Source organism: Anolis carolinensis, chromosome 2 (assembly GCF_035594765.1).
Source record: "Anolis carolinensis isolate JA03-04 chromosome 2, rAnoCar3.1.pri, whole genome shotgun sequence".
NCBI classification, from domain to species: Eukaryota; Metazoa; Chordata; class Lepidosauria; order Squamata; family Dactyloidae; genus Anolis; species Anolis carolinensis.
In genome coordinates, this window is record NC_085842.1 from 59,793,710 (window position 1) to 59,814,772 (window position 21,063).

General features: G+C 45.2%; 1 protein-coding gene across 2 annotated transcripts in view; it reads right to left on the reverse strand.

Moving 5' to 3' along the window:
- The window catches only part of c2h3orf20 (chromosome 2 C3orf20 homolog), a 76,218-nt gene that overhangs the window by 28,736 nt on the left and 26,419 nt on the right, over nucleotides 1-21,063 (reverse strand). For both annotated transcript variants that reach the window (XM_062969783.1, XM_062969784.1), the window contains exons 13-14: nucleotides 20,111-20,426; nucleotides 18,196-18,303 (exon numbers count right to left, since the gene is read on the reverse strand). In XM_062969783.1, coding sequence (XP_062825853.1) covers nucleotides 18,196-18,303; nucleotides 20,111-20,426 — 424 coding nt within the window. The remainder of the gene's footprint in view (nucleotides 1-18,195; nucleotides 18,304-20,110; nucleotides 20,427-21,063) is intronic.

The window sequence follows — 21,063 nt, forward strand, 5'->3', positions numbered from 1 at the left end:
ACCAGAGTAAGAACAGACCACGGAACAACAGATTGGTTCAAGATTGGGAAAGGAGTACAGCAGGGTTGTATACTATTGCCCTACCTATTCAACTTGTATGCAGTACACATCATGCGACGTGCAGGGCTTGATGAATCCAAGGCTGGAATTAAAATTGCTGGAAGAAACATTAACAACCTTAGATATGCAGATGATACCACTCTGATGGCTGAAAGCGAGGAGGAGCTGAGGATCCTTATCACCAAGGTGAAAGAAGAAAGTGCAAAAGCTGGGTTGCAATTAATTATCATCAGTGACAGAGGGCTTGGAATCTTGATGGTTGAGGGATGCTTTTCCCATATATAAACTAGCCCAAGAACAGAGATCTCCTGGAGGAGCCCTCCTCAGTATCTTACCTGTGGAGTAAATACACTGGGAAGGACAGAGGAGAAGACCTTCCTTTGACATGGTGCCATGTCTGTGGAATGCCCTTTCCTTGGTGCTGATGCCAAGCTAAAATGTTGTCAAGCTAAAACATGTTTTTTTGTTACAACCTTGGGGACTTAATTGATTTCCCCCCTGCAACTTATATGTAGATAGTTTCAACCCACTTTCTTTTCATCCATCTAACTTGTTCAAATATTTTGTATGCTTTTAATTTTTAATATGGTTATATTATTTCTTTATCTTAATATCTTATATTGTTTTGATTCTGTTTAAATTGTGTGATACACTTAGATCGCATGAAAACCACTGCAATGTAATAAATAAGCAAAGACTGTCATAGGAGTCCTTGGATCAATGGTTTACTTTGATCAGGGGTTGGAAAATGCCCTTTTGGATTTCTGTTGGATTTTTCAATGACATTTGATACAATTGATCTATGTATCCTTTTGGACTGCCTGATACAGATGCATTTAGGGGATATCACTGTAACAATCATTTCGGTCTTTCCGTGTGTGTCAGTTTCAAAAGGTTATGCTGGTGAACTTCTTTTCCACAACTTGGTCACTGGAATATGCTGCCCTACAGCACTTTTTCAAGTATTGTTGGACTGTGACTGCTAGCAGAGCTAGCCAGCAAAGTCAATGATGAAGAATGCTGGGAACTGCAGTCCAGCAACATCTGGTGGGCTACATGTTTTCCACCTCCTCCCTAGAGCAGAAAATAATCTGTCCTATATAGTTTAACAAATACATTAACTCATTAAAATAGACTTTTTGGAGATACCTAGTGTTTTTCAGTAATTACGAGGCACACACGACTCTTTTTCTTTATTTCTCCCAGACATCTTTTAAAATGGATATTCTGTACCCAGAGACAGTAATGGATGGGATGATGACTAAGACAGTGAATACAGGCAGTAACAGGTACTCCAGAAAGGAGAGTGGTAGCATTTTCAAGCTGTTTTAGATGGAGTATTATTTACCCTGAAGAACCAAGCTTTCAGTTTAGAAGAGCTCTTGGATTCAATCTTGCACCTGGTAATTGTAATTAGGATTGCCTATACACAGCTTTAGGTGACACACTATAGTTAGCTACAGTGACACTTATAGTTCCCATAACATCTTAATGTTCTAGGATTAATTTTGAGCTGTCTTCAGAAACTGCAGTTGGTGCAAAATGCAATAGCAGTGATGGCAGTGGACTTCCTTCTGCCATCCTTATGGTACCTGGTTAATATTTTTGCTTGTAGGCACAAATTCTATGAGTCAGGGATTACCATTAAAGTAGAAATGATTTGGGTCAATGATACCTAACATTGTCTTTCCTTCTGTCAGTCTCTGCTTTGTCGAAGATCTAGGGGAGGAAAAAAGTTTCCTTTGTTTCCCATCTAGAAAAGAGCAACATTTGACTAGAATGAGAGCTGAGGATTTCTCAGTGGCCACACTTAAACTGTGGAATACGTTTGACTTTTTCTTTTCTTCCACTTGGGAAGATTGAGATAAAAGCCATATCTAAGTGGAGCATCAAAAGTGGAGGGAAGGGAATGGGTTGCATTTCAAATTGGAAAAAGCATCCAATGTTGGGAAATATTTGTTCGGTCATACAGTAGTTTAAGGGCCTCCAAAACCAGGCTGATTTCCTCCTGCAGCCTCTCAGAGGGCATAAAAGAACCTTTTAAATTAAAGAAGAGGGTATGTTGGAAGACTAGACTGGGAGACTTGGGTAGATATGTATACCTTGTGGGAACAAGGGAGAGGGCCTTCTCTGCTGTGGCCCCCCGATTGTGGAACTCACTGCCCGGTGAGATTAGGCAAGCCCCCACACTAGCAGCCTTTAAGAAAGATTTGAAAACATGGCTCTTCCGTTGTGCTTTTGGAGAGTAATTACTGCATACATCCCTTCTTTTACTCTCCTCCAATATCTGTCCTCCAGATTGCACCACTACTTTATGATCCTGTTTTCTGTGGTTCCTATTCCCTTTCTCACCTCGAGTTTTTAACCTAGTGTTCATGTGGCCTGCCCTTGGTTTTATTGTTCTTTTGATTTTGCTTAATGTAGTGTATATTATCTTTTATTGTATTGTTTAATGTGTTATGATTTGCTGTTTTATTTATATTTTGTGATATTGTATTGTTCTGGGCATGGCCCCATGTAAGCCGCCCCGAGTCCCCGTTGGGGAGATGGTGGCGGGGTATAAATAAAGTTTATTATTATTATTATTATTATTATTATTATTATTATTATTATTATTATTATTATTATATTCAGGGAGCACAGCTCTTAGGGTGTGTGTTTGTCTTCTATTTGTTGTTTTGTTTTTGCTACAACAAACTAGGAGTTAAATAATAATTCTGTATTATGAAATAGAAAATAGTTAATTATTAGAAATAAATAAGGTCCAAACCACAGGAAAAGAAAACACTGCATCTGTGAAAAAGGTGGGGAATAGACATAGTATGTTACTTAGGACCTCATCACCCTTACCAATTTAAGCATCATAGGACGCTTGCCAGGCAGTTGAGGGACATTTGGGCATGCAGCCCATCACACAACATTCCTCAGTTTCCAACGGAGGCCCTGATCCCAACTGGCATGGACGTGTCCTCGGGACCTTGTCACATGAGCCCCCTGGATGCTGTTTTAACAGAAAGTATGGCAAAATGGCAGGCGCGGTGACACTTCTCCCATCATACAGGGGAAGTGTTGCCCAACAGTGCAGAAGTGTGCTGGCTCCAATTGACCAAGCTCAACACAGGAACCTTTCCATGTTGATAAGAAAACATCCTAGGATGCTTAAACAGCGGTTGGGGACGGGGCCTCTGTCAGAAGTTGTGGCAAGGAAGAGAGAAAACCTCAACTGAAAGTCATCCAGATACTAATAATAACTTTATTCTTGTACCCCGCCTCCATCTCCCTGAAGGGACTTGGGACAGTTTATATAAGAAATCCATACATTTGAAACACAATATACTACCCTTTTGTCTCATGATTTCTGTCAGGGTATTGTGTATTGTGAAATGTTAAAATCAATCTGGATTCAGCAATTATGGAGTTAATGAGAGTCTGCAAGTGTGTTTTGACCGGGACTTACTATCTGGTTCCTGTGGAATGCGAGGGGGTTAGTTTTCCTGTGTTGAGAACAGCGATGAGCAATGAGCAGCGTGTGTGTGCATGAGTCTTTCGGAAAGTACTCATGGAGGAGGAAAGACTGAATTTGCTCTATCTGTAAATCGAACATGTAAATAATAACTTTAATAATAATAATAACTTTATTTTTATACCCCGCCCCATCTCCCCGAAGGGACTCGGGGCGACTTACATGGGGCCTTGCCCGATAAAACAATCAAATATCAAAACACAGCAATAAAACAGTTATCCAATAAAAACATCAATTACAGTAAAAACAATCGTTAAAATCAACATAAAACATACAATATTAACACTGGAGACTAATTCATAGAACCCAGGCAACGTGCAACATGTGCCGAAATGGGCCGAAATGGGGAAGGTAATTTCACAGTTAAAATGGACAAAGTGCAATATAGCATTGGCAACACCTCAAGAATGGGGCTATTATAAAATGGGCAGATCGATCAGTCCAACACCAGATTAAGTATCAAAGGCCTTTTGAAAGAGCCAGGTTTTTAAGCTCCTACGGAAGGAGAGGAGGGTGGGGGCCTGCCTGATCTCTCTAGGGAGTGAGTTCCAAAGCCGGGGGGCCACGACAGAGAAGGCCCTCTCTCTTGTCCCCACCAACCGCGACTGCGAGGGTGGTGGGAGCGAGAGGAGGGCCTCCCCCGACGAGCGAAGAGAACGTGCGGGTTCGTAGGGGGAGATGCGGTCTCTAAGGTAGGTGGGTCCCAAACCGTTTAGGGCTTTGTAGGTGATAACCTGCACCTTGAATTGGGCCCAGAAAGTAAACGGCAGCCAGTGGAGCTCCTTAAACAGAGGCATTGAACGTGCCCTGTAATTCACTCCAGTTAGAAGCCTGGCTGCCGATCGCTGTACTAGTTGTAATTTCCGGGCCATCTTCAAAGGCAGCCCCACGTAGAGCGCATTGCAATAGTCCAGTCTAGAGGTAACTAAGGCATGGACCACCCTGGTCAGATCAGACTTCTCGAGGTATGGTCGCAGCTGGCGCACAAGTTTTAGTTGTGCAAAGGCCCTCCTGGCCACAGCCGACACCTGAGCCTCAAGCGTCAGCCCCGAATCCAGGAGGACCCCCAAGCTGCGGACCTGCACCTTCAGGGGGAGTGCGACCCCGTCAAGCACAGGTTGCCACCCAATACCCCGATCGGCCGCACGACTGACCTGGAGGACCTCTGTCTTGTCAGGATTAAGTCTCAGTTTGTTCACCCTCATCCAGGCCAACACAGCGGCCAGACACTGGTCCAGAATCCGAGGGGCTTCCTTGGATTTAGGTGGAAAAGAGTAGTAGAGTTGGGTGTCATCCGCGTAGAGATGGCACCGTACTCCAAAACTCCGGATGACCTCTCCCAGCGGTTTCATGTAGATGTTAAAAAGCATGGGGGACAAAATAGAACCTTGCGGGACCCCACAGGTCAATGGCCAGGGGTCCGAGCAGGTGTCCCCCAGCTTCACCAACTGGGAACGACCCTCCAGAAAGGACTGGAGCCACTGGAGTGCAGTACCCCCAAGGCCCATCCCAGAGAGCCGCCCCAGAAGGATACCATGGTCGATGGTATCGAAAGCTGCTGAGATGTCCAAGAGAACCAGCAGGGTCACACTCCCCCTGTCCAGCTCCCTGCGGAGGTCATCCACCAAGGCGACCAAAGCCGTCTCGGTACTGAACCCAGGCCTGAAGCCAGACTGCGATTGGTCCAGAAAATCCGTATCTTCCAAGAATCCCTGGAGCTGAGAGGCAACCACCCGCTCCAAGACCTTGCCCAAGAATGGTAGGTTAGAGATTGGCCTGTAGTTACACGGATTGGTCGGATCCAATGAGGCCTTCTTCAGAATAGGCCTTACCACTGCTTGTTTTAGGCTAGATGGAAATTTGCCCTGCCCCAAAGAGGCATTAATTATTGCCACAAACCAATCAACTAACCCACCACTGGCCTGTTTTAAAAGCCAAGATGGGCAGGGATCTAGGGCACAGGTAGTCGCCCTCACCGCTCCAAGAATCTTGTCCACATCATCAGGTTGCACAAACTGAAACGAATCCCACAAGATCGAACAGACAGATGCCTCGGTTACCTCACCTGGCAATGCTTCAAGACTGGTGTCCAAGTCGGAACGAATCTGAGCGACTTTGTCTGCAAAATGGTGAGCGAACTCGCTACACCGAGTTGCCGAGGAGTCAGGTGCCCCCCCACCCTGAGAAAGGTGGAGGAGCTCCCCAACAACTCGGAACAACTCAGAAGATCTATTTGTTGCAGACGCGATGCGGGCAGTCGTGAAAACCTTCCTGGCTGCCCGCAACGCCGCGGAATAAACCCTAATAGCGGCTTTCGACCGTGCTCGGTCAGAAAGTAAAGTTGTTTGCCATTGGACTACCAACTGAACCCTCATCTACTGGAGTGAGTTTGTCCAGTGCTGTTTTCCACACTGGGAGACAGTCTGGAGAGAAGGAGGCAGACCGGGATGGTGAATTTTTTGGATTTCAACTCTGCTACCCATCATCCCCGCCGACAATTTCTTCATGTATGGAAAAGCTTAGGTGTTAGTCTCTAGCTAAGATGAATAATCTAGACAAGATGAAAAACACTCACATATATATCTATACTATAGAATGAATGCAGTTTAACACCCCTTTAACTGAAATGTATCAATGCTGTGGAGTCCTGAGAGTTGTCGTTTTACAAGCCTTCACTGCCAAAATAGTGCTAGTGCATCATAATCAGGGCCGGCCGGAGATATTTTTTGATGTAAAGCGGGGGCGCTGAAAAGCGCCCCCGCCACCGGCGCCCTGGCCCCGCCCAGCGTGCCCTGGCCCCGCCTCCCACGCTGCGTGGGAGGCGGGGCCAGGGCGAATAGTGAGGGGGCGGGGCCAGCGTTGGCCCCGCCCCCCGTGCCCTGGCCCCGCCTCCCACGCAGCGTGGGAGGCGGGGCCAGGGCACGCTGGGCGGGGGGGCGGCGTCAGAGCTGGCCCCGCCTCCCACGTTACCCCCGCTCGCCCGTCTGGCCTTGTGTAGCAGGCCAGACTCAGCGGAGGTTTCTCCAGGCCGCGATTGCGGCCTGGAGGAACCTCCGCTGAGTCTGGCCTGCTACAAAAGGCCAGACGGGCGAGCGGGGGTAACGTGGGAGGCGGGGCCAGCTCTGACGCCGCTCCCCCCCCCCCCGCCCAGCGTGCCTTGGCCCTGCCTCCCACGCAACGTGGGAGGCGGGGCCAGGGCACGCTGGGCGGGGGGGGCGGCGTCAGAGCTGGCCCCGCCTCCCACGTTACCCCCGCTCGCCCGTCTGGCCTTGTGTAGCAGGCCAGACGGGCGAGCGGGGGTAACGTGGGAGGCGGGGCCAGCTCTGACGCCGCTCCCCCCCCCCCCCGCCCAGCGTGCCTTGGCCCTGCCCCACGCAACGTGGGAGGCGGGGCCAGGGCACGCTGGGCGGGGGGGGCGGCGTCAGAGCTGGCCCCGCCTCCCACGTTACCCCCGCTCGCCCGTCTGGCCTTTTCTAGCAGGCCAGACGGGCCAGGGCGCACTGGGCGGGAGGCGGGGCACCGTCAGGGCGGTGCCCCGCCTCCCGCCCAGCCTGACGGCGCCCCCCCGGGCCTGCGCCCGAGGCGGCGGCGTCAGCTGCCGCATGAGTGGGGCCGGCCCTGATCATAATATTACAAATCCCAGAATTCCATAGCATTGGCCCATGGAAGTTAAAAGAGTGCCAAACTGCATTAATTCTACAGTGTAGATACATTGTAGATAACCTAATAACATTAGGTTATTAGCACTGTTCTGAGTTCATAGGTAAAAGGTATATTGTTGTTTTATATACTAGTGGTTTTATTTTGTATTGTACTGAGTGCTTATTTTATGTGTTATTTTAGACACTTTGTACCATATGTAAGCTGCCCTGAGTCCCTTTGGGGAGATGGAGGTGGGGTACAAAAATGCAGCTATTATTATTATTATTATTATTATTATTATTATTATTATTAGATACACTTCTGGCACTTTCATGAAGTTTGATTTCCTGCCCGCTGAGAATCAGGGCCCTTCTAGATAGGCCTTTAATGCGAGACCTGTCTCGCTTTTACCGGAGACATCCAAACGATGCCTCTGGTAAAAGCAAATTAATGCTGAGTAAACTGGGTTTCCTTGCTATACTCCACATTAATTAAAATCTCTTCTTGTGTCCTCCTAAGTGGAGGAAATCATAGAATCATAGAATCATAGAATAGTAGAGTTGGAAGAGACCACATGGGCCATCTAGTCCAACCCCCTGCTAAGAAGCAGGAAATCGCATTCAAAGCACCCCCGACAGATGGCCATCCAGCCTCTGCTTAAAAGCCTCCAAGGAAGGAGCCTCCACCACGGCCCCGGGGAGAGAGTTCCACTGTCGAACAGCTCTCACAGTGAGGAAGTTCTTCCTGATGTTCAGGTGGAATCTCCTTTCCTGTAGTTTGAAGCCATTGTTCTGTGTCCTAGTCTGCAGGGCAGCAGAAAACAAGCTTGCTCCCTCTTCCCTATGACTTCCCTTCACATATTTGTACATGGCTATCATGTCTCCTCTCAGCCTTCTCTTCTGCAGGCTAAACATGATGCATGAGGAGGTGGGGGTTGGCAGAGGGATATTCCTCCTCACCCCTCTCATCTCCTCAGTGTAGAAGGACCCTCAGAGGAATATTTCTCAATACTTGAATCTGTATGTGAACAATAAGACAAACAGTATTGGGAGCATATGAGAGATCAGCTAATAGATTCTGTGGTGCCAAAGTGGATGAGTAGAATAACAGCATCACAACAATGATAAAACCTGCACTTGTCGACTTAAATGTGTTGTACTTCCACAGTCAGAAGGTTTACAAGCATTTAAAATAGCTACAGTGGAACACAGAGAAGCTTTCATTGGGAGTTTCTGTTCTTTCTGATTTGGTGTTTCTGAATCAGCCTGAGTAAAAGCATCTTTCCTTATGGGCCGAGACTCCCAAGATGAGAGTAACATATTCCAGACATGACTAGAGTGGAAGACTGAGCCATTAAACAGCCTAGTATATTTATAGCCCAAAACACTGAATTCCAAGGCCTGTTAATCATTTATTCCATTTTCATTCTCGCTTTCTCTCTGACACACACAGAATACCTCCTTGTGATGGCCCCATATTCTTATCTTTTAAAACTAAGATTCCATCAATTTTGTAAGTGAGACATTATGTCAAGGACAGAACGCCACAAGATTCAAAGTAACAGAGTTTATTAGATTACAGAACTCAAAAATGCCCGTAAAACACAAGGGCCAGGCAGTTTTTGCCTTTAGGAGCAAAAAGGGGCAAAAGTAAATGTTCAAAAGATAAACCGGATTAAACCGGAGTTTAATCCGGGTAAAAACAAACTGCTTGCTTCAGCCTGGGTATAAACGAAACGAAAGCCAAGGAACAAAAGATACAAAGAATGCAACTAATTGGCAGCAGATTCCTCTCTGCTGCCAACACTGTGCTTAGAGTAACTTGCGTCGCTCCCCCACACACACAGCAGACAGGATCTCCAACACGAGTAAATCAGCCAAGGATTGTAGCAGTTGAGTAGACCAGTTCCGTTCCGTAGATCAAAGCCAGAAGCAGACGTTTGTAGTTTTTCCAAGTCCAAGAAGGGGGGAAGACAAGCCGTGGTCAGTTCAGTCCGAGTTCTCAAAGCAGGAGATGGCGTCCGTCAAGAAGACGACGGAGGGTCAAGCTAATAAGAGTAAGCACAGGTTTGCACAAACAAATGCCCACACAATCCCTCCCGCCGTCTGACCCTGGATTCCAATCAACTTACGTCACAGCACAGGAAAGCACACAAGTCTTCAGGGAAGCGTCCCACACACACACGGATCCCAAGCGTTTGCCCAGATTACCTTGCCCAACGCAATTTGCAATTGCTCTCAAGCCCCATTTTATGCCAGTTACAAATCTTCATCACTGTCAGCTGTCCTCCTTAACCCGGGCGTTTCCTCATCACTTTCCTCGTCAGAGCTGGAACACCTCTGACTACGCCCAACAGCATCTCCAGCTGTGGATCCCGTCCCATCCCTCCAGCTAAACCATGGGTCTAATCCTGAAGGTCCCCATTCATCTTCTGTCCCATCATGGCCAGTGGCACCCACTTCCTCCCTTACCCGAGTCCAATCCATCTCATCCTCCTCTGAGCTAACCAGCCCCTCCTCCATTCTCTCCGTAAACCCTTCGAAAGACTCCTCGTCAGATGGTGCTGCAAATATGTCTCGCAGTCTTTTTCTCTCTCGCTCCTCGAGAGTATCTGACTCTCGAGGAGTCTTACGCCCACGTCTGTCAGTAACAGAGCCATGAGGCTCAATCATAACACTATCCCCTCTCACAAAGGCCTCCTCCCCCGATGGCGGAGAAGTGGCAGTGATACCCTCCGCTATAGCACCACGACGACTAGAGGTATCAAGTTTCAACAGCGAACGATGAAAGACTGGATGGACCTTTAAACTAGACGGTAAACGCAAACGAAACGCAACAGAAGAAATCTTTTTAACGATAGGAAAGGGACCCAAATACCGAGGCGCAAACTTTCCCCCAGCCTGTTTAATATGTTTGGAAGATAACCACACCAAATCCCCTTCTTCCAACTCCTCCCCTGCCTGCCTGTGGCGGTCAGCCTGAGTCTTCTGCGTTGCCTTAGCTTCCAACAGTAAGCGACGGGCAACATCATGCAATGCAGCCATTTCCGAAGAGCGGTACACAGGGTCCGAAGAGACCACATTGGTCGACGGCGCCACACCTCCCCGTGGGTGAAAACCATAAGTTAGCTCAAATGGCGTATGCTGACTAGACGTGTGCACCGCATTGTTGTAAGCAAATTCCGCCACCGGTAACCACTTTACCCAAGCCGTGGGTTGATCTAAACAAAAACAACGCAGATACTGCTCTAAGAGCCCATTAACCCGTTCCGACTGTCCATCCGTTTGCGGATGGAAAGCTGAAGACACGTTTAACTTAGTCCCCAAACACTCATGGAAGTGTTTCCAAAAGCGTGACACAAATTGCGGAGCCCTATCTGAAATAATCACCTCGGGTGCTCCGTGCAAACGATAGATGTGCTTTGTAAATAGTAAGGCCAACGTAGGGGCCGCCGGAATGGTTGAACAAGGAATAAAATGAGCCAGTTTACTAAATAAATCCACCACCACCCAAATACAAGTATAACCCCCAGACTTAGGCAAATCTGAAATAAAATCCATGGAAATGATTTGCCATGGCCTCTCCGGAACAGGTAAAGACGATAACAACCCTCTAGGGCGCCCAACAGGCGTCTTACTCTGCTGACAAACGGCGCAGCTGTCACAAAAGCGCAGAATGTCTTGCCGCATCTTTGGCCACCAGTAGCTCCTGGTGATAAGCTGTACGGTCTTGAACCTGCCAAAGTGCCCAGCCATGGGTTCGTCATGGTGGGCTCTAATCACCTCCAACCTGAGGGTCCCTACTGGTACGTAAACCTGCCCCCTACGCACCAATACCCCGTCTTGATCCTGGAGATGCGGCAGTATGGTACGGTTACCTGCAGAGAGCAGCATCAGTTGCTCCTGAGTCCACACATCATCCTTCTGAGCCTCAAGGATCTGGTCATGTAACCCAAGCTCATTATCTACAACACACAGAGAGGCAGTAGGCAAGATGGTCTGACATACTACCTGCTCATTGGTCTTAAATTCCGGCTTGCGGGATAAAGCATCGGCCCGCAAGTTTGCCTTCCCCTCCACGAACTGCACCTTGAAGTTAAACCTGGAGAAAAACAAAGCCCAGCGGATTTGACGCTGGTTTAACTTCTTTGCTGTTTGCAAGTGCTCTAAGTTCTTGTGATCAGATCTGACCACGATCTGGTGCCGTGCCCCTTCAAGCCAGTGCCGCCACACCTCAAACGCCACCTTAATCGCCAACAACTCCTTCTCCCATATGGTATAGTTCTGCTCGAAGGGTGTTAGTTGCCGCGAGTAAAATCCACAGGGACGCAAGGTCCCTGAGGAATCCTTCTGAGACAATACAGCCCCCAACGCGTAGCTAGAAGCGTCCGCTTCTACCACGAACGGTCTGTCAACATCAGGATGGGTTAGTATGTTGTCCGATTGAAAACTAGACTTTAGTTGTAGAAACGCCTCGTGAGCTTCCCGCCCCCACACAAATGGCTGTTTCTTGCGCAGAAGCTGCGTCAAAGGTACCGTGAGCTTTGCAAAATTCGGAATAAACTCCCGGTAGTAATTAGCGAAACCCAAGAACCTTTGTACATCCTTCTTAGTCTTCAGCTCCTGCCATGAGTTGACGGCGTCAACCTTATGTGGGTCCATTTTAAGTTCTCTACCTGACACTACATGACCTAGGAACTCCACTTCAGGCACATGAAAGACGCACTTGGAAGCCTTGGCGAAAAGCCCATTAGCCCGCAGTCGGTGCAGAACCTGCTTGACATGTTGACGATGTTCTTTCTCGTCCTTAGAAAAAATCAAGATATCATCCAAATAAATCACTAAAAATTGGTCAATTAGGTCCCTGAACACATCGTTCATGAACCTCTGGAATACCGCAGGAGCATTACAAAGCCCAAAAGGCATGACTCGGAACTCATGGCATCCGAAACACGTGTTAAATGCCGTCTTCCATTCATCCCCTTCCCGTATACGGATTAAGTTATAGGCCCCCCGCAGGTCAAGCTTGGTAAAGACCTTAGCCCCTTGCACCCTTGATAACAGTTCCGAGATTAAAGGCAGCGGGTACCTATCCCGAATGGTGTATTTGTTTAGGATCCGATAATCGCAGACCAACCTAAGTTCCCCAGTCTTTTTGGCTACAAAGAATACCGGTGCCGCAGTTGGAGAACTAGATGGGCGAATAAACCCCTTGGCTAAATTTTCATCTAGAAACTCCCGCAAAGCTTGCCTTTCCGGTACAGTCAAGGCATACAGCCTCCCTGCTGGCAGTTTCGCACCTTCTGCCAACTTGATGGCGCAATCATATGGCCTGTGCGGTGGTAATTTGTCCGCTTCTCTTTTACAAAATACATCAGAGAACTCCCCATACTCAGCAGGCACTCCCTCCATATCAGAATGAGTAACATTTAGAGTGCAACAATCCTGCCTCTTTAAGATCACTTTACGTGTTGCCCAATCTACTTGTGGGTTTACTACAGCTAGCCAATCCATCCCCAGGATCACATCATATCTAGGCAAGCTCGTAATATCCCACACAAACGTTCCCGTTACTCCCTGCACCTCCCACGTTACTGCTGAGGTTTCATGGTTAACCACCCCAGTCTCCAGCAGTCTCCCATCTGCTCCTTCCACCCACACGTCGCATGCCTTGCGCACTCTAGGAATGCCATGCTTCTTAGCAAACTCAATATCTACATAGGAGACCGTAGCCCCTGAGTCCAGCAGTGCCAAAGTAGAAACAAGTTCCCTTCCCCCAACAGATAATGTAATGGGTACGAAAACATGCTTCCTCCCCTCAGTTGACTGCTTGAGGAGCCCTAGTGCGTTGGACTCACGTCGCACTAGGGCTGGCCTTTTCCCGAAAGCTGGGAAGGTTTCACATTACAATTTTTGGCAAAATGCCCAGCATTCCCACAGTACAAACACAAGCCCAGCTGCCTCCTACGGCTCTTTTCCTCTGTAGACAGCTTTTTAAAGACCCCAAGCTCCATGGGCTCTTCCCCCATCACCACAGGTGCCCTGGTTACATGCATGGGTGGCGCACACATTGCTTTTGAGTGTTTACGAGCCTCGAACCTTGCGTCTAAACGCAGCACCTTAGCTACTAAGGCGTCCCAGCTTTCAGCCGGCTCCAAGCGTGCTAATTCATCCTGGAGCATATCACTTAACCCGGCAGTAAATAAAAGCATGAATGCATTTTCCCCCCAATCCAGCTGGTGGCGATACAGGTTAAACTTATTTAAGTAATCCAAAACAGTCCCCTTTCCCTGTTTCAACCGATACAAAGCCCACCCAGCGTTCTCCGTGCGGAGAGGATCCCCAAAAGTATCAGTTAACAACTTTTTGAAATTATTCAAATTGTCCTTGACTGGGTCATTTCCCAAAATTAAATTAGTGGCCCATTGTCCTGCGGGACCGGTCAACAAACTCAAAATAAAGGCCACCTTGCTAGTGTCTGTAGGAAAAGCATGAGCACTGAGCTGAGAAAAATAAAGCTCCACTTGTGCCAAAAAGGTTGGCAACTTGCACCTGGTTCCGTCAAAGCGTTCAGGAGTCAAAACATGTCCTTTCACAGCCTGAGCTGTTTGGATAACGGTAAAAGCCGTTTGCAATTGGTCTACTTTGGCCCTTAACTCATCCATCGTCTTCCTGACGGGTTTATTGCTGCAATAAACTTTTTATGGGCGTTGGGCAATCTGTCAAGGACAGAACGCCACAAGATTCAAAGTAACAGAGTTTATTAGATTACAGAACTCAAAAATGCCCGTAAAACACAAGGGCCAGGCAGTTTTTGCCTTTAGGAGCAAAAAGGGGCAAAAGTAAATGTTCAAAAGATAAACCGGATTAAACCGGAGTTTAATCCGGGTAAAAACAAACTGCTTGCTTCAGCCTGGGTATAAACGAAACGAAAGCCAAGGAACAAAAGATACAAAGAATGCAACTAATTGGCAGCAGATTCCTCTCTGCTGCCAACACTGTGCTTAGAGTAACTTGCGTCGCTCCCCCACACACACAGCAGACAGGATCTCCAACACGAGTAAATCAGCCAAGGATTGTAGCAGTTGAGTAGACCAGTTCCGTTCCGTAGATCAAAGCCAGAAGCAGACGTTTGTAGTTTTTCCAAGTCCAAGAAGGGGGGAAGACAAGCCGTGGTCAGTTCAGTCCGAGTTCTCAAAGCAGGAGATGGCGTCCGTCAAGAAGACGACGGAGGGTCAAGCTAATAAGAGTAAGCACAGGTTTGCACAAACAAATGCCCACACAATCCCTCCCGCCGTCTGACCCTGGATTCCAATCAACTTACGTCACAGCACAGGAAAGCACACAAGTCTTCAGGGAAGCGTCCCACACACACACGGATCCCAAGCGTTTGCCCAGATTACCTTGCCCAACGCAATTTGCAATTGCTCTCAAGCCCCATTTTATGCCAGTTACAAATCTTCATCACTGTCAGCTGTCCTCCTTAACCCGGGCGTTTCCTCATCACTTTCCTCGTCAGAGCTGGAACACCTCTGACTACGCCCAACAGCATCTCCAGCTGTGGATCCCGTCCCATCCCTCCAGCTAAACCATGGGTCTAATCCTGAAGGTCCCCATTCATCTTCTGTCCCATCATGGCCAGTGGCACCCACTTCCTCCCTTACCCGAGTCCAATCCATCTCATCCTCCTCTGAGCTAACCAGCCCCTCCTCCATTCTCTCCGTAAACCCTTCGAAAGACTCCTCGTCAGATGGTGCTGCAAATATGTCTCGCAGTCTTTTTCTCTCTCGCTCCTCGAGAGTATCTGACTCTCGAGGAGTCTTACGCCCACGTCTGTCAGTAACAGAGCCATGAGGCTCAATCATAACACATTAAGAGCAAATCGAGAAGAAATCATTTTTAGAAATCTGTCTACAAAACCTAGGATTCAGTTCAAAATCTTTATATGATTGCATCTAGATTTTTTAAATTATTCGGCAATCCTATTGAAATCAGGTAGAAAATATGTATCGTTATAGATATTGTTTACTTGGACTTTCAGAAGATTTGGAACAAAGTTTTCTGTGTTAATTTAGTTCTCATGGGATTGGGGAACTCTTTTTACAGATTCTGCTAAAACAAGCATGGGCTCAACTCCCACCGGCTGTTAGGAATTGTGGGAATTAAAGTCCAAAACACCTGGAGGGCCAACGTTTGCCCGTGCCTGCTCTAAAAAAACCACACTAAAACATACAAAATAGGAATTATCTCATTACTGAGGTCAGAGGCTTTATCTGTGTAGACTCAGATAATCCATTTCAAAGCAGATAATGTGGAATATCCTCCTTGATATTCTGCATTATATGGCAGTGTAGAAGGGGGAATACTTTTAAAAATGTAGTTACTTTATAACAGTCTATCTGTCAGAGAGCTTTTAAAAAGCTTGGAATGGAAGTTGGGATCCCCACTGTAGTTTCAAAAGAAAGGAATAGCCCTGCAATTTCACCTATATGAAAGTAATGAACTAGACTGGTAAATTAGCTGCTTTTAATATTAATCTTGTTTTAACTTTATAGTTGCAATGCCATGTGCCATATGCTTGACTAAATATTAACTTAATATTAGAAAACAGTAGCACTTGGCTCAACAGATTTGTTTAAAGTTACTCTATTCTTTTTTGGATTTGTTGACTTTTCTCATCTTGGAAATATCATTATATCAGTGATGCATTTTAAGGGAGGGAAGCATATCTGGTTTTAGGACTGAACCTTCTTTATCTGTAAGGCCAGAATGCTACTCAATGAAAAGATAGTGATGAGGTTTTTTGTACTTATATTTTAATGCTTGAAACACAAGGACAATATCATTGTATTAACAAGGTCCCTTCAGATTCTTTGGCATTCTGTATATACAAGTTATATATAACTTGTATAAGGAGTTCATTGCCCACTGAACACATGTAATAAGGAATACGGTAATAACTTCCATTTCATAATAGCTCCTATTGCATAGACTTGTGTCTACTGCAGTAAATAAATCGGTTCAGGATGAAAGTCTGCCACTGCTCTCTCACTGACAGCCACCCAGTTCCAAGGTAGGGATGAACTTCAAGCTAGGCACAATACACAATACCATGCACTATGTATTTTGCTTAAAGAGCATGTCTGTTTAAAGCATGACGCTGAAAGAGTGAAATTTCTAGACACTTTGAACCATGAATAAATATGAACATCATTGTTAAGCAGAGAGGTGGGTTTCTTTTTGGTTAACAGAGAAAATATAGAATGACACAATACAATTTTGTGCATGTTTACAGTGTTTCCTCACTACTTCACTGTTCACTTTTCGTGGATTCTCTGTTTTGCAGTTTTTCAATAAACTCTAAAAGAATATTATAAATCATAAAAAATTACAATGTACAGCCTAAGGAAGGGAAGAAAGAGAACCCAAAGAGAGAGAAAAGGAACCCAAGTGGCAACAGGAGAAGGAGGGGATTTATCAACACACGATTGGTTGATAAAGACTTAAAATAGTGTATAACTACTAAAATAATGTATAAATATATAACGTCCCTACTTTGCAGATTTTCACTTATTGCAGTGGTCCTGGAACCTAACCCCCGCGATAAGTGAGGGAACACTGTATTCAGAATTAAGGGTGTATTAACACTGTAGAAAATGCAATTTGATACCATTTTAATTTCCATGGCTCAATGCCATGGAATCCTGGGAGTTGTTCTTTAAAGAAGCACCAGTTCTCTTTGGCAGAGAAGGCTAGAGACCTTGTAAAACAACAACTCCCATGGTTCCATAGTAATCAGTCATGGCAATTAAAACAGTGTTATACTGCATTAGTACTACAATGTAGATGCCTCCTAAATCCCTTTGCATCTCATGAGGCTTACTTTCTGGAAAGTGGGCAAAATATCACAAGTTTATCAACTGATCTGTCCAGTGCATTGCATATTCATGGGAGAATGTAAGGCACTGTGTCCAGCTATTACAGGGAGTGCATGATATGTCAATCCCCCCTTGTATTCAACTCAAGCTCTTTACTCATTCGATGAATGCAAGCTGCAAATTGGAGATATCTCAAATTGCTTTCGAAATAATGGCTTGTTACAGTAATGTAAATAATAGGATACTGTGACAATTGGCAAGTGAATGCACTGGTAGCACACATGTGGCACTTCCCTGCATCTTCAGAAGTTGGATATATGACTGCATACTTTTAAAGAAAACACAACACCAACATACTTGCATCTTAATCAAAGCTCAATAGAAAGAAATATCGCTGTAAGATGAGTGAGATCTCCTGCCAAATTATATTTAATATGTATGCAGTTAATAACCATGTCTGTTGTGTGAATATTGCCTCAATGAAAGTATGAGCTGTCTCAAGATGTGGGTTAAATAAAGTTAAATAAAATGCTTACTGAATTTAACTGAGGAGCCAGATGTAACAAAACAATTTTTAGTTGTTTACTATCTTGCACACTCTCTCCTACTTTCTCTACAATAATTCTTTGTAGAGAAAAGCAGGACATACATCAGGAAACCAACCTCAAAACCTTTAATTTAATGACTAAATTTCCATTTAGAATCAGTTCTGAACCAGCCTAAACCACTGGGGACCAAATCCAAATCTCCTCTTGACCACACTATTTTGATTATCTTGAAGTCTGCATAAGTAGCCTTTAGTGAAGTGATGTGTTAATTCCTAAATGTTGACGTTGTGCTGTAATTAGTAGGGCAGGCTCATTTATACCACAAGAGCCTACCCATTTTTTTTCAGGATAAGAGAAATACAGTAACCCCCTATGCATGGAACGTGGTTTTCCTTACCCACAAGTTTGACTTATTCAGTAATTCACTTAGGGCCTGCTATACAAGGTACGTTCTCTCCTTGGTACTTCCATCATTTGTCCCTTTGAAAATAATAGGGTTATCTATTAACCATGACAATAAGAAGAAACATACTTCAGATACTTACCACTATCATCCCAGGAACAACAGCATGCTTCTCCACCAGAATAGGAGGCTTCTTGTTTAGAGGGCTCTCTAGGTCATACCTCAGAAACCGAAAAGGGTCATGCTTACTCTGGAAAGGACAAAAATAACCCTGAGAACCAGCATGGTGTATCAGTTTGAGATCTGGAGTAGGATACTGGGAAACCAAGGTTTGAATTCTTGCTTGGCCATTGAAACCCAAAGGGTAATATTTTGATCAAGAGAGGGGCAGATCGGCACTCATTCAGAAAATGTTATACACATGCATGCATGCATACCATAGCCTCCATGGCAACTGTTAGTATAGTGCTCCACCAGACTCTATATGTGTTGGAAAGATCAGCCATTTACAAGAAACATTGCCCAGGGGACAATGTGCGACGGGAAGTTGCTGCTAACTGTGAGAGAAAAAAGGTTGAACATTGTGAAAGCCATCCACTGCATGACTATCACCCTCCTCCCACCAGACTCAAATCAAGGAAGGGCTTCATGAGAACCACCACTCCTCTTGATGTCCCTCCAGCAACAGCAAGGGTGTCCCTCTGGGCAGCTAAACCAGGCAATTCTAACTGGATGGCCCCCCATGAGGGTCTGCCTCCAGGGACAAACCAAGAATGGGCAACTTGGAAGTCCCTAAATAGACTGAGAAGCAGAGTGGGCAGTTCAAAAGACAACCTGGCAAGATGGCACTACCTGGAGGAATCTTCCACCTTGTGTAACTCTGGAGCTGAACAAACAACTCCTCATATGTATGCTTGCCCACAATGCCCTGCCTAATGCACGGAGGAGGAGTTGTTTAAAGCTACGGACAATGTGATTGCTGGTGCCCGCTTTTGGTCCAAAACTATTTAGCTGTTTGTGATTCCTTTATTTTATCACTTTTAAACTTATTTATTATGCAATGCTTTTGACACAAAATAAATAAATAAATTATATTTACATTATAGAAATAAATAAAAATTGTGAATATTTACTTATCTTACATCTAACAAGCAAATCAGTTTCAATGGACATAAGTTTTGTTGTGTTCAGTGGTATTTATTTCTTACTTAGCATGCTTAGATTAAAGCCTAGATAAGAGGTTCTCAACCTTCCTAATGTTGTGACCCCTTAATACAGTTCCTCATGTTGTGATCCCCAACCATAAAATTATTTTCATTGCTACTTCATAACTATAATTTTGCTACTGTTATGATTCATAATATAAATATCTGATATGCAGGATGTATTTTCATTCACTGGACCAAATTTGGCACAAATACCCGATATGCCCAAATTTGAATACTGGTGGGCTTGGGGGGGGGGGGGGGTGATTTTGTCATTGGGAATTTGTAGTTGCTGTGATTTGTAGTCCACCTACAATCAAAGAGCATTCTGAACTCCACCAATGATGGAATTGAACCCAACTTGCAGGAGGAGGGCTTTTGGTGGGAAGATTTGCTGTCTGTTTCCAAAAAAGAAAAGGACAGGCGGAGAGATCTTCAGCCTTCCCTGCCAAAGGGGTTCCTAAGACCATCAGAAATATGTGTCTCCTGATGGTCTCTGGCGACCCCTCTGAAACCCCCCTCATGATCTCCCCAGGGGTCCTGACTCCTAGGTTGAGAAATGCTGGCCTAGAGGAATAGGAAAAAAGTAGGCAAAGGAAAGAAAGCCAGATTCCTCCATGGCTTCTGTTCACATATTGTTGATTCCATGTTTATCTCATTCCCCTTAGCTAAATGACCTAGAACTACACACTTAAACATGAATAAGAAAATATCAGGAATAATTGTGCACCAAATAGTTTCTTAATGCAATGCAACCACAAGTGCAGAACTCTGCTAACTCTTGAGTTGTGATGCATGTTCAGTGGGAAGGATATACATCCTAATGTTGCAACACTTACAAATATAGCTCACCTGAATGCAGGGGGATGGACGACCATGCTGCTTTTGTACATAAATATTTTCTATGGACCACTCAAAGAAAGGAGAGTAGGAATGGTTTTGAAGTGACAGTATACATATCACAAGTACTTGATGAGGGTCTCTTGGAGCGTTGATAAACTTTTCCAACTCCACGTCTGTAATCAGTGGAATTTTAACCACACATTTGCAGCAAATGCCATCAGTTTCTTTGGCCAAAATTTTGCGCAGTGCAAGAGGACAGTCGGTAAGAGAAGAGGCCCAGGTCTCCTGTGAAGGAGCCGCATCCTCAGGGGAGGTCATAAGTGCCCTGTGGAAAGAAAGAAAGGGGAAATATCAATGGAATTCAAGCTGTAATTGAATCTAAGCAGTGATTTTCTAACTAAATAGAAAAGGTTTTGCCATAGTTATCCATATTGTAGAAATTGCACATTGAGATTAGTGCAATGCATATGTTAAGACTGCCTTTCCCAACAGTCCAGAAACATCAACTGATCCAAAGTAGCAAATTTATTGATTAGCCCTTGGGCCATTTCACAGTACCAAACCAAACAAAAAGGCTTGATAAAACATGATTACACTCTATATAGTAAGTTAAATGACAATACAATAAATATGATAAAACTGAATATATACATCATGTTTCCATATAACTCCTACAATTTACCCCGATCAGCCCCACATATGTGGTTCTCAGACGTATTGCTTTGCTTAAGAACAGGGCTGTTTTATATGTTATTTTTGTATCTTGGCCACACATAAAATATGTTGTTCTGATGTGTGATTCCCAATAAATTGTCCATTTGATATATGAACTGATCCAAAGTGATCCAAGATTAATAGTGTTATCTTAATACAATGGTAGTTTTCTAACTGTGGTGGCTCTCAGTTCACTTCTATGTCTCATTTAAAGTACTAACCTTTTAAGTCCAAAATGTATGGGTCGC